This window comes from Girardinichthys multiradiatus, chromosome 8, assembly GCF_021462225.1.
Source record: "Girardinichthys multiradiatus isolate DD_20200921_A chromosome 8, DD_fGirMul_XY1, whole genome shotgun sequence".
NCBI lineage: Eukaryota > Metazoa > Chordata > Actinopteri > Cyprinodontiformes > Goodeidae > Girardinichthys > Girardinichthys multiradiatus.
In genome coordinates, this window is record NC_061801.1 from 23,703,856 (window position 1) to 23,717,412 (window position 13,557).

The 13,557-nt window shown below is 40.4% G+C and overlaps 2 protein-coding genes across 2 annotated transcripts in view; both read right to left on the minus strand.

The window, feature by feature from the left end:
* The window catches only part of abl1 (c-abl oncogene 1, non-receptor tyrosine kinase), a 50,452-nt gene extending 44,224 nt beyond the window's left edge, over positions 1–6,228 (minus strand). Inside the window, exons 1-2 of the mRNA XM_047372672.1 lie at positions 5,693–6,228; positions 2,533–2,916 (exon numbers count right to left, since the gene is read on the minus strand). Coding sequence (XP_047228628.1) covers positions 2,533–2,659 — 127 coding nt within the window. The 5' untranslated portion in view covers positions 2,660–2,916; positions 5,693–6,228. The remainder of the gene's footprint in view (positions 1–2,532; positions 2,917–5,692) is intronic.
* Positions 6,229–6,830: 602 nt separating this feature from the next.
* Positions 6,831–13,168, minus strand: exosc2 (exosome component 2). The gene is made up of 9 exons (XM_047373026.1): positions 12,802–13,168; positions 9,756–9,857; positions 9,566–9,611; positions 9,397–9,486; positions 9,248–9,313; positions 9,085–9,153; positions 8,638–8,814; positions 8,377–8,505; positions 6,831–7,126 (listed from the first exon to the last, which is right to left on the minus strand). The coding sequence occupies exons 1-9, from the start codon at positions 12,921–12,923 to the stop codon at positions 7,046–7,048; spliced, it is 882 nt and encodes a 293-aa protein (XP_047228982.1). The 5' UTR covers positions 12,924–13,168; the 3' UTR covers positions 6,831–7,045.
* Between the last annotated feature and the right edge of the window lie 389 nt (positions 13,169–13,557).

Genomic DNA, 13,557 nt, shown 5'->3' on the forward strand with positions numbered 1-13,557 from the left:
TAGGCATGATTAGTTGCGTTTTCAGTCCAATTTTCCTTTAATTTTCTTGTCCATCATTCTATTCTCTTTATTTTACTTTTTTAAATTACCTCTGCTGTTTGATTTTATCATTTGATTTGTTTTTCTGTGTCTGTATCTGTGTTTATTTGCTTTGTAATTGTATGTACAGCGCTTTGAGTGTCTCGTTGCTGAAAGGCGCTATATAAATAAACTTACCTTACCTTTTCTATCCTGGAAAGAGTTTCTGTTATATAAATCAATATTTGAATTACTAAACTGAATGTAAGGGGTTGGCAGAGATATGACTGTGTATATGGAGGGGAGGCTGGTAATGTAGGTCTCAAGGAAAGAAGGTTTGGACACACCTGACATAGCACGTGTATATCTGATTAATCAATTAATCAAATATTAAAATGTTAGCTCTTCTCTGTTTGGACCCCACCCCTATGCCACTTGAACAAATAAGTTGCAAATTAGTTTTCTCATTTCTTACTTTTTTCAGCCTCAGTCTGCATGCATCTGCAAGATGCCACACTGAGAACCAGCAAGAACAGTGGCATAGACCCATCTCAGCTTTAGAGTATAACTGATATAACTATAACATGTACTTTCAATGCAAAGGCAAAAATATTGTCCACAAAGTGTTCAGTTCCTGAGTTTTAGTCTGTGCAATTACTTGCTGCTGATTTGTAGTGCTCTTGTTTCAGTGTTGCACATTAAAAGTATGCTCTCCACAAGTCATGACATAATATGTTTAGACCGCTCTGACAGGTTTTACGGCCCCTCCTCCTCCAGCCAAAATCTGTTGCAAAACGCTGATGACATTTAAAATCAATCTACAAATGTACTTATGAAAGTATAACAATTTCAGCAACTGTGTTACTTCTGAACACATTCAATTCAAAATATGGGAAAAACTCCATGCATTCTGTGATTAATTTAGACTTAAAAGACCATTACAAAGGAATAGGTTTATCTTTAGTCATCTTCAATCAAACAAATTAAGAAAAAAACAAGACAAAGTCTCACAAAAGAGAAAGAAAAAGTGCACTGATTAACCTCTATTGAATTTAAAGGAGACTACAGAAATTCCTCTAACCTCACTGTTATATCGTCTGCTATTCTGGGTAATAAACAATGACACCTCCTCAAGGGCGTTTTCATAGCCAAAACTAGTAAATGCTAACACACTAAATATGAATCAAATAAGCGAAGACAAAAAATGTCCCAATAACTATTTCAACATAAATGCCTGCTTGCTATGCCCTTCCAGTTTAAACATTTTTTTATTTGGTGTGACAACAGAAATAAAACTGAAGCTCTAATAAGCAATATATACAGTCTGAAGGTAAACAACCAAACAAATCTAACGAATATCATCTCCAGGTAAGATTTAAGACATTTGTGTCATTGCTTTGCCGGGCACACTGAGGATTTGTCCTTTCTGTGTCACTATTACAAGTATGACCAGCAGATAACTGGGTCATACATACCAAGTTGAAACGGTACTGATACCGTTAAATAATTTGAGATGGGTCTTCTATTTAACAGTATATTGTTTCAATTTGTTTTGTAAATAGAAGACCATAAAATAAATCACTCAAACAAAACACTGACAGGGGTAGAGCTAATCAGTTGACTACAAAAAAGCTGGAGTAATTAGACGCATCGTAACACACATTTATTGCAGATTTCACGTCTGCCAGCCCTAGTTATTCATGGGTCATGGTATCATTTTAAAAGATTCATGGCAATTGCTGTCTTGGAGTTGTCTTCCTAGAGCATTTTAGTGGCAGGTTTTGCCAGAGAAAAATTGTTTTTTGTAAACAGCTTGCTTTATTATTTTCTGGACCTTTTAATAGGGTGGTTAGATGTGTTCTTGAATGCTTTACACAAGCATCTGTCTGCTATCCGGCTGGTTAGATGATACCTATGGCTGCACGATAATAGGAAAACCTGAAATTGCTATATTTTGGTTGAATATTGTGATGGTAATATATTCTCCCAGATATTGCATACAAACAGCCCTTTGAAATTGCAATGTTGCAATGACTACTGGGATTTCACATATAGCACAGCTCCCGTAATGACCGCCATTTAGTGTGTTTTTCATTAAACTCTTATGCATCTATGTATGCATCTTCTCCTCTTAAAACCACTTTTCAGTGCCATCCAGACCTAAACCTACAGACACAATTAAAGCCAGGCATTATACTTTATTGAAATAATAATCCTTATAAACGTGTGTTAAATAAAACACATTTTTAGAGAAACTGAAATCACCAAAACTATTTAAAAATAAATCAAACTAAACTATCACAGCAGCTGCAAATCAAAAGGTGAATACATAGTCAATTTTTTGTCACTGTGCAACTTCAGTTTATTGAAACAGAAAACAGAGCATAGTTAAAGTATGTGATTATAGACCTATGCAAGCATGATGCACAAAACTAACTTGGTAAATTGCTCTGTGTTTGTGTTTTAAAGTTTTTTATCGCTTTAGTCTCTATAAAAATAGAGTTCTGATCTTACCGTGTCTATCGAAAACATTCAAGGGCTGGCTCACATGGCGGGATGAGTCTCTCTTCCCCCCTTTGATGAAAGCTGGCAAACTGGGTCTCCTCTGGTCCCCTACTAATTTCCCCGGCTGCTGCCCCATAAGGGCAGGGTGCCAGGCTGCAGCCGGGACTATCCAAGCTGGTATCAGTTTATCCCCCGTTCAACAGTTGGGTACCAGACAAGGACCGGATCAGGGGAACACAGGAGACCCGTTCCCTGGCTCGGAATGTCCCGTCCGAGAGAACGGGTGATTCAAGTCACCTAAGCAGATCAAAGTTACACCAGTATGTCTCCGCGTGTCACACATTAGTGGAGCGTCTGTGCTTCACTAGACAAAACAAGGCACTTCAGGGGAATCTGAAAGAAAAATAAGTGCATTTACAACTCAATAGTGATATCAATAAAATGGAAAAAAAAGTAAAACCATCTGATCCATCTGAAAAACTGATGCAGAAAAAATGTACTACTTAGGATTAGGCATGGGCCAGTATGTTACAAATACCCTGGTTTCACAGTATCGATACACATTACTAAAAAAAGTATGATAAACTACTTGTATAACAACCGGTAGCTTGCCACATGTAGTTTTTGTAACACGGAGTGAACAGCTCTCCTTTAACTTCTAGACCTTAATGGTCTGTTTTTAACTAGAGGAAATATTTCCAGCAGCCAAATGGGTCTTTTCTGTATATATGACAAAAATGTAGAAGTCTTTTTGCCTTATTGAAACTGCTAAATTTTAAAACTTGAGTATATTTTGGCACCATTAACCTGCCCCTGACAACTTAGATCAGGCCAAACCCCTCTCCATATACTAAACTAACTTAGAAACTGTGTTAAACATTAATTCTACACAGCTTTAATGTTCACAGGGGGCAGCAGAACAGTATTGTCAGATAAAAATATTCATCTCTGGTGTTTTAAAACAAAGACTTTAAAGAATGTCTATATAAAGGAATTCAAAATAATCCATGTGTGATTTAATTGATAAATTAATTGATTGAAGATGTGCTGCCTGCAAAAGAGACAATTATATACAAGGGTTGGACAATGAAACTGAAACACCTGTCATTTTAGTGTGGGAGGTTTCATGGCTAAATTGGACCAGCCTGGTACCCAGTCTTCATTGATTGCACATTGCACCAGTAAGAGCAGAGTGTGAAGGTTCAATTAGCAGGGTAAGAGCACAGTTTTGCTCAAAATATTGAAATGCACACAACATTATGGGTGACATACCAGAGTTCAAAAGAGGACAAATTGTTGGTGCACGTCTTGCTGGCGCATCTGTGACCAAGACAGCAAGTCTTTGTGATGTATCAAGAGCCACGGTATCCAGGGTAATGTCAGCATACCACCAAGAAGAACGAACCACATCCAACAGGATTAACTGTGGACGCAAGAGGAAGCTGTCTGAAAGGGATGTTCGGGTGCTAACCCGGATTGTATCCAAAAAACATAAAACCACGGCTGCCCAAATCACGGCAGAATTAAATGTGCACCTCAACTCTCCTGTTTCCACCAGAACTGTCCGTCAGGAGCTCCACAGGGTCAATATACACGGCCGGGCTGCTATAGCCTAACCTTTGGTCACTCATGCCAATGCCAAACGTCGGTTTCAATGGTGCAAGGAGCGCAAATCTTGGGCTGTGGACAATGTGAAACATGTATTGTTCTCTGATGAGTCCACCTTTACTGTTTTCCCCACATCCGGGAGAGTTACGGTGTGGAGAAGCCCCAAAGAAGCGTACCACCCAGACTGTTGCATGCCCAGAGTGAAGCATGGGGGTGGATCAGTGATGGTTTGGGCTGCCATATCATGGCATTCCCTTGGCCCAATACTTGTGCTAGATGGGCGTGTCACTGCCAAGGACTACCGAACCATTCTTGAGGACCATGTGCATCCAATGGTTCAAACATTGTATCCTGAAGGCGGTGCCGTGTATCAGGATGACAATGCACCAATACACACAGCAAGACTGGTGAAAGATTGGTTTGATGAACATGAAAGTGAAGTTGAACATCTCCCATGGCCTGCACAGTCACCAGATCTAAATATTATTGAGTCACTTTGGGGTGTTTTGGAGGAGCGAGTCAGGAAACATTTTCCTCCACCAGGATCACATAGTGACCTGGCCACTATCCTGCAAGAAGAATGGCTTAAAATCCCTCTGACCACTGTGCAGGACTTGTACATGTCATTCCCAAGACAAATTGACGCTGTATTGGCTGCAAAAGGAGGCCCTACACCATACTAATAAATTATTGTAGTCTAAAACCAGGTGTTTCAGTTTCATTGTCCAACCCCTGTACATGTGGATAGCATGGATCTCACATGTTTAACATAGGATAGAGGCAACACTTGCATTGTGCATTGATTTCCTTTTTACTCCTCCCTCTGCTTCCCACAGCTTAAGCTAAGTCTTTACTAAGTCTATTACTGTCGTGGTCAATGGTTATATATTTTCCCTTTTAATTCATCATCCTTTTCTGCAAACTATCCACAAGATTTCAGCTTTTTCCATGCCACTTGCACTTAAAAAATACCATATTTTAAACAATATCTGTCCAAATCTAAGTGTGCAGGTCTGCCTTCCAAGAAAACAGGAAATTGGTTTTGGGCAGAAAAGGCCTGTTTAGTGTATATAATGCATGGTGTTATATATGAGTCAAAACCAAAACTGTACAAAGAACATATCATCAAAAAACCTATAAAACGTCATAAGCATGTATGCGAGTTTTCAGTTAATAAATCAAAAAGCAATATACTCGGGGCTAAAGTGCTACACTGCTTGCTAAAAGTGGTAGAAACACCAAACATCTAACAAATACATCTGAAAAGAAATCATATTTTGAGTAATTTGTTTAAATACTTTTTTTTTATATAGTACGGATGTTCTTTTACTCTATTCACTTGTTTCCTCGTCTATTCAGACATAACTATAATGAAGTTCTGTATTTTTCAGCCTTTTCAAGACTACGTAGGATTGGAGTGCCTTTAACTCTGCTGTTGGCAATTAACAGTTATCAACAACTGGCAATATTGTCAAAAGGAAACGATTTAACCACTTGGCAACAACGTATTTCGTTGCTCAAAACTTAAACAGAGTGAAGGTAAGTGTGTATGAAAACTTACATGGTCACAGGAACAGTTCAATTGCTGGTTAGCCGGAGCCATGAAAGCTAACCAGCGTCTGCTGGTGGTATGCAGCGCGCAGACCCTAAATGCACATCTAACAGTCAACAGTTGGCTGTCGCTCCTTCCCGACAAACAATTTCGGACAAGTGCACTAAAACATCCCAACAAATGTCTCTGGACACCATACATTCCCACTTTGCGACTGGACTTTCCAAAGTCAGCGCAATGAGTTAGTTTCTAACTTCCGTGTCCACTTTTCCCGTCCTACGGAGCTTCTTCCCCTCTGGTACCCGGAGTGGAGACGCTTCAATCAAGGAGGCGACGAGAAGTTCAGGGAAGTCCGCCGGCGAAAGAACAGCGACTCTTCCTGCAAGCCCTCTCCGATGCTCACAGCCACAGAGCTCTTCGATACCACCTTCTCGGTTTGCGTACCTATTCATCGCTTTCACGTGAAAACCAGAGCAGTAGACTTTGGCCGAGAAGCAGTTGTTTCGCTGAGGCCGCCATACTTCCATACGCAAGGTGGTTTACAGAAATATGTGGGTGGTGCGACGTAAGACGTCACGAGCGTGCGTGGGCTAGCGCTTGGGAGCTGATGGAGCTACAGTTAGAAATCTAAAACTGATTACAGGTACAAAAAGACGCTAGTTAGGTATAGTTAGAACCCGGGACACTGGTTAGTAACAACTCAACAACTGATTACAGCTAGTTACAGTTAAAGGTCTGACAATGGTTGGTAGAGGTATACAATTGATTTCAGTTATTCAAAGTTAAAAGGTCAAACACTAGTTAGATCCCAAACTAGTAGTGATAATAAAATTGCATGCACAGAGTTGCTAACAAGGATTCTGTTGGAGAACAATTAATTAGTACCTCCGCTTGGGTAAAAAAAAAAAAAAAAACACTTAAAAATCACTAACTTTATCCCCTTTCAAAGGCTGAAAAGTTGACCATACGATAATTTAAATCACGTCATGATTCTAATTTATCAGGTGCTTCAGAGCAATTTACAAAATAACTCGACAACGAACGAGCCTTCAGCTGATCCGGGTGGTTTGCCCATGAAAACATTTGGAGGTTTTTCCATCTTTGAGGTTCCAGACAACACAGAATACAAAAAACAAGAATTACAAAATGTAATCAGACAATAGAAATTTATTTGTTAATCATCCATTATCAAAAGATCTCGACACACAAATAATAATTTCACAATTTTTCCTCAGTTTTCAATAACTGAGTTTGATCAAATGTAAAACAACAAAAGCCAGTTGAGCCTTCAGGTAAATGATAAGCGGTCTCCTTAGACAAAGGTTTAATGAGATTTTGGTCAGACACTGCGGTTTGGGGCTTTTAACTTTCCTGTTCCAATAGCTTCTGCTGTGTCAACATTACAATCTCCTCCATCACTTCTGGTTTCAGGATGTCCTTGACCTACAGCGAAAGCATAAAAGCAGTTTTTATTGAGAAAAAAAGTATTTATAAACTTTTATATAAGAGGTAAAAAACACAAATAATTCAATAAGTTTGGTATAAAGAGAAATTGATGAACAAAAAAACTGACTGTCATAAAGAGATGGAGGCTAAAACAAACTGTATTGACACATCAAGATGTTTAGGCTTGGATAACAAAACTTGTAGCAGGGAAAAAGCTGACATGTAAATGCTTTAACAAATTAATACCTGCAATAATTGTAAGGTATTACATGCGACATATTAAACCCATTCTCTAAAATCATGATAGAAAAAGGACAGTTTCAGTTCATAACTGCAGTAGATTTCAATATGACCACCAGGTGGCACAACAACAAAATAAGCATATCTGCACTATTCTAACCTGGGTTTGAAGAAAAAAATGGTTGTACACACACGTACATATGATTTTTTTTTATCTTGTATTTTTTTATTTTACATATTTATGCTTAATGTTTGTACGTTGTGAGTGTGTAAAACCAAAGTCAAATGGTTTGCTTGTGCACACAATCTTGACCTACAAAGTTGACTATGATTCTAAATTAATTCAAAAGGTAAAACACACAAAACATAAATTTTTCACAAGGCGGCATGGCATGGAGGCCATCACCTTGTGGGTCTGCTGAGGAAGGAAGCCCAGGTTGCTTTAATAGCAGCCTTTCGCCCATCTGTTGTGTTGGGTCTGGTGTCTCTCATATTCCACTTAAATCATTACTGTGTCCAGATAATATTTGTATGTGGTGGCTCTCCACCTTTAGTCCAAACGCTGCAAATCTCCACCAAAGTCCTGAATGAACTTTGCCTCACATCCTCTTAAGACTGCACAATATTGCTTGTGCACCTTTGTCTATAACACGTTTTGCTTCCACTCAAATTTCTATGAATATTCTTAGATACAGCAGTCAACTACTTTAGCAAAGATCATTTGTGACTTACCCTTCTTGTAGAAGTCAGAAGTCAGAATGATCATGTAAGATCTGTCTTAATACATTTTTACTGGTCTAATCTAGTATTTTAATTTTCTGTGAAACATAATTTTTAATTGTCATTACCTGTAAGTAATAGTTATCAAAATTTGCGGAAATAAATGCCAGAATTGAATAACCTAGTGTGGAATATTTATAAGTAATATATTTTTAATTACTGAAATAAATCAAGTTTTACTTCAATTTATTAAGATCGCACCCGTATTTTATGTTGGTGATTCCTACCTGGTGCTGGAGAGACGACTCGTAGCAATACAGAACACTTGTGTCATACAAAAGCACTTTATGGGCAGCCAAAGCCAGCAGGCAGTTTCTCAATCGTGAAATCACCTCTCGATCTGACAGGCTCACAGGCTAAGAGGACAGAGACAGGGCACATGCACAAAATAACCTCAGTTTAGCACAGTTCATAAGTGGATGCATTCAAAACAGTTGGGGTCTCCCAGTGCTTCTCTCCTGATTGGTCTTTGTGGGGTCTATATCTACCTCCAGACTGGTGTAGAAGCCCCCAGCTTCCTCTTCTTGTTGTCTCGGCATGGGATACAACCACACAAAACCATTGTTCCCTAAAATGATGGATGCACCACAGGGTAGGTTATGGAAATGTGTTTTCTGCCTCTTGATCAGAGAAGGGGAAAGCTGCACCAACACTCCTTGACCCAACTGAGAAAAAGAGGACAAACAGATCACAAGGTAAAATATGGACTAATTTTAAAACAATGGAACATGATTTTTAATCATTTCTAACACAAGAAAACAAACTTTTTAATCATATAGATTAGAAATTATAGACATAAACTGTCATAACTGCTGATACTCTGTCTGACATGCAAAACGAAGTGGTAAGTTGGTCATTGTTTAGTTGCGTCTAATCACAAAACAACTTTAAAGACATTCAGAGCTCCATGAAATAATCAGTGTACTAAAACTTACTTTCCCATACTTTAAACTGCGAGTGTGAAGTGACAGGGCCCCGTCTGAGAAGACAGACTGCACCTCTGCCTAAAATCGCAGAAAAATTAAAAAATAATTATGTACGAAAACAAATAATAAACAAGTTGGAGGTAATCAAAGGCTAATGATGAATCTGCCCTACACTGATGAGATCACCCTCGTGAAGGTATTCTCTCATGGTGAGCTCATCTTCTGCCGATCTTCTCCTCTGAAAGGTAAAACCAAATACTTCTGCAATCACTGCAGTACAAAAATTACTCAACACAAACAAAGCAGTTTCTAAAACCTCACCAGTTCTCCTCCAGGCAGGTTGACGGATGACAACAAGAGGACAGAGTCTAGTCTAGAGTTGGTCTCCACCTTCCAGCGCTTCTGTTGAACCTACATATAACCACATAAGAATCAACAAGTCTGAAATATTCTTACTGCTGTTATTTCGAAAGAACTGACACAGTCTCACCTCTGTAATTCTGCCAACTACAACATCTCCAACTTCACCGTTAAACCTGCAATGTAAGAAAAACTATGTAATTTAACAGCGTTTACATGATTTTTGCAAAACACAGCAAGATTTAAAACCAAGTAAAAGCAACACAGACGTGTTATCAGAGTTATTAGAATCACCAGCTGTTTAAAGTTCAATGACTCACCTAGTCTTAAGTGGTCTGACACAAATTAGCTTGTCCACCCTCTGCACCTCTCCGGCAACTGATGCTGTCAGTTTGTCTTCATCAACATATGTGCCATGACCCCTGGGGAAAAATCAAAAACTGTGAATAATTCAGCCAAAATGCCACAAACACTATAGCCCCTCCTTGAACCGCCACCTTGACGTGTCAGAGGATTTTTAGTGCTCGACTGATCCCAGAGACTATGTGCTCCAGGGCTAAAATGACCCTGGTAGGGCTTCCCATGGCAAACAGGTTCTGGGTGACAGATCAGACAAAGAGCAGTTCTGAAGCCCCACCCTGGAGCCAGGTCTGGGCTTATTGGCAAGTACCTGGTGGTCGGGTTACTCCTCACAGAACCCGGCAGTGCCTTGCGGGGGGAACCATGAAGGATCGTGCAGGGGTCGGAGGTGGAGACCTCAACAATGCTTAAACTGGCCCGAACTTGTGCAGGACGTTGAGAGATATCGATTAGAAATAGTCTGGCTCACCTCCACGAAGAGCAGGGGCTTTGGAACCCAGCTACTCGAGGGAGGTTGGAATCTCATCTACTCTGGAGTGGTGGAGAGGTGGCTGGGATGGGTTTGCTTGTGTCCCCCAGCTCCTTCATCTCATGCTAGTGTTTACCCCGGTGGATGACAGGGTCAGATCCCTGCGCATTCAGGTTGGGGAGAGGCCTCTGACTGTTGTTGCGGCCTAAGGACCAAGCAGCAATGCGGAGTGCCTGGCCTTTTTGGCATCCCTGTAAGGGGTGCTGGAAGGCACCCCTCTCAGGGACTTCGTTATTCTGCTGGGAGACTTCAACGCCCATCTGGGAAATGACAGCTACACCTGAAGGGGTGTGATTGGGAGAAATGCCCCCCCCAAACTGAACCCGATTGGTGTTTCATTATTGGACTTCTGTGCCAGTCATGAATGTCCATAACAAACACCATGTTCAAGCATAACGGTGTTCATCAGTCTACTTGGCACCAGGACAACCTAGGCCAGAGGTCGATGATCGAATTTGTAGTCTTGTTTTCGGACCTCTCTGCCGCATGTCTTGGACAGTCTGGTGAAGAGAATGGCTGAGCTGTCCATCGATCACTGCCTGGTGATGAGTTGGATCTGCTGGAAGAAGAGGATGCTGAAGGCAAAACCTCGGGCCTGGGAGGAGTCGGTGAGGCCATGGAGAATGACTATTTGTTGGCCTCAAAGCAATTCTGGCAACCATCCAGCGCCTCAGGAGAGGGAAGCAGTGCTTCGCCAACACTGTTTACAGTGGGTTTGGAGAGATGCTGACCTCGACTGAGGACATTGTCAGAAGGTGGAAGGAGTACTTTGAAGATCTCCTCAATCCTGCCGTCACGCCTTCCCTGGTGGAAGCAGAGACTGGGGACTTGGAGTTGGACTCATTCATTACCCAGATTAAAGTCCCTGGGGGGGTCAAAAAGCTCCGTGGTGGCAGGGCTTTGGGAGTAGATGAGATCCTCCTTGAGTACCTCAGATCCTCCTAGAGTACCTCAAGACCTCATTTACATTTCATTTCAAAATCAAGGTCCCAGAGTCTGGAGGAAGAGTGAAGACACACATAATCTACATTGCTTGAAGTCCAGTGAGAAGTTTCCACAGTCAGTGATGATTTGGGGACCTATGCCATCTGCTGGTGTTGATCCACTGGATTTTCTGAAGTCCACAGACAACACAGTCATCTACCAGAAAATTTTAGAGCACTGCATGCTTCCCTCAGCTTACAAGCTTTATGAAGATGCTGATTTCATGCTCCAGGAGGACTTGGACCCTGTCCACACTCCATAAAGGTACCAAAAACTGGTTCAAAGACCCTGGTGTTACTGCGCTTGTTGGGCAAGAAAACTGGCAGCAGGGCCGAGCTCAATTTGTGGCAGTGGCAGGCAGAATTGGCAGCTGGAGCTGCCACTGGAGCGGCTATTCTGAGAATTCAGAACATTCAGAACAATTCAGAATAGCCGCTCATGCTCTATAACAAACCGGCTGTAAATCTTCGTCATCCTTTCAGCACGTCACACATTCACATAGTGCTATTTATTTTCCATCTCAAGTAAATACATTCACCTTACGTTATGGGTCTAAAGCTGTTTATTAAACAATAATCAATATTGACATCATTATTTAAAGGTAACAGGCTATAACAACAATGACAACCCATTTGCCAATTATCAGCATTAGCTTCCACAAAAACAGCGGCAACCGCCGTGGCAAGCTTTTACGGCCAGTCTGGCACCTTCCTCGCAGAATCCCCTGCCACCCTCAGACAGGCTGTGGCAGTCCGACTGCCAATTCTGCCTGCCACAGCCACAAATTGAGCTTGCTGTCTCTCAAAACTGGCCTGACCTCCATAGAAAACCTATAGAATATTGTCAAGAGGAAGATGAGAGACACCAGATTCAACTACGCAGATGACCCAAAGGCCACTATCAAACCAACGTGGGCTTCCAATACACCTCAGCAGAACCACAGGCTGATTGCCTCCATTCCACGCCGCATTGATGCAGTAATCCATGCAAAAGGCGGCCCAACCAAATATTGAGTGCACAGAAATAAACATGCTTTTCAGAAGCCTGACATTTCCGTTTTTAAATATCCTTTTGTTACTGATCTTATGTAATATTCTCATTTTCTGACACATTGAATTTGTTATTTCATTATCTGTAAATCAAAGTCATCAAAATTACAAAAAATAAAGGGTCTTAAATATTTCACTGTATGTGTAATGAATCTATATACATAATCTATATAATAACAGTTGTTCTAAATGAGCGACAGAAAATATTGAAACGTTTTCATGATATTCTAATTCTTTTAGATGAACTTGCAGAGGGTAACGGTGCCATCTGAAATGTCTTGAATCGTTCAGATAAAGTCGTATGCTTTGACCTGCAACTCTTTTGAAATGTTTGCTAAAATTATTTATGTTCACCACTTTCATAAACACACTTCAATGCTTTTCAGTTAATAGCCCCCCGCCGCTTAGCATGTTACTGTGTTTGTGGCAGACCATCTTACTTACCTCATGAACCCAGTGTCTGAAGTGATAACATCTCCGGGGACAACCAGATCTTTTCGGCCAGCAGCAGAAACTGATAGCGACATTGAATTTTTAACGGTCGGTAATCTCATGTCTACAGCCATGCTTGTTGCTGCTCTCCCTTTTTGTGAATGTTTTTTTCCTGAGCTTTAACGTGACGTTTTACCACTGTAGACTTCAATATTGAATAAAAATATTGAATTATATCCAACCCAACCTGTAGTATTAACTCTACGGCCCCCCAAAAAAAATCTATTAAGTTTTAATTTCATCCATCTACTAAGAACGGACCATGCTAGACAACAAACTTCTTCTTCTTTTTGAGATTTTTGGGCGGGTGGCATCAAACGTTTAGATGCATTATCGCCATCTACTGTGCTGGAGTGTGGGCCAGAGTATCTAACTGAGCTATTTTATATTCTTGCAAATACAGGTCCTTCTCAAAATATTAGCATATTGTGATCAAGTTAATTATTTTCCATAATGTCATGATGAAAATTTAACATTCATATATTTTAGATTCATTGCACACTAACTGAAATATTTCAGGTCTTTTATTGTCTTAATACGGATGATTTTGGCATACAGCTCATGAAAACCCAAAATTCCTATCTCACAAAATTAGTATATCATTAAAAGGGTCTCTAAACGAGCTATGAACCTAATCATCTGAATCAACGAGTTAACTCTAAACACCTGCAAAAGATTCCTGAGGCCTTTAAAACTCCCAGCCTGGTT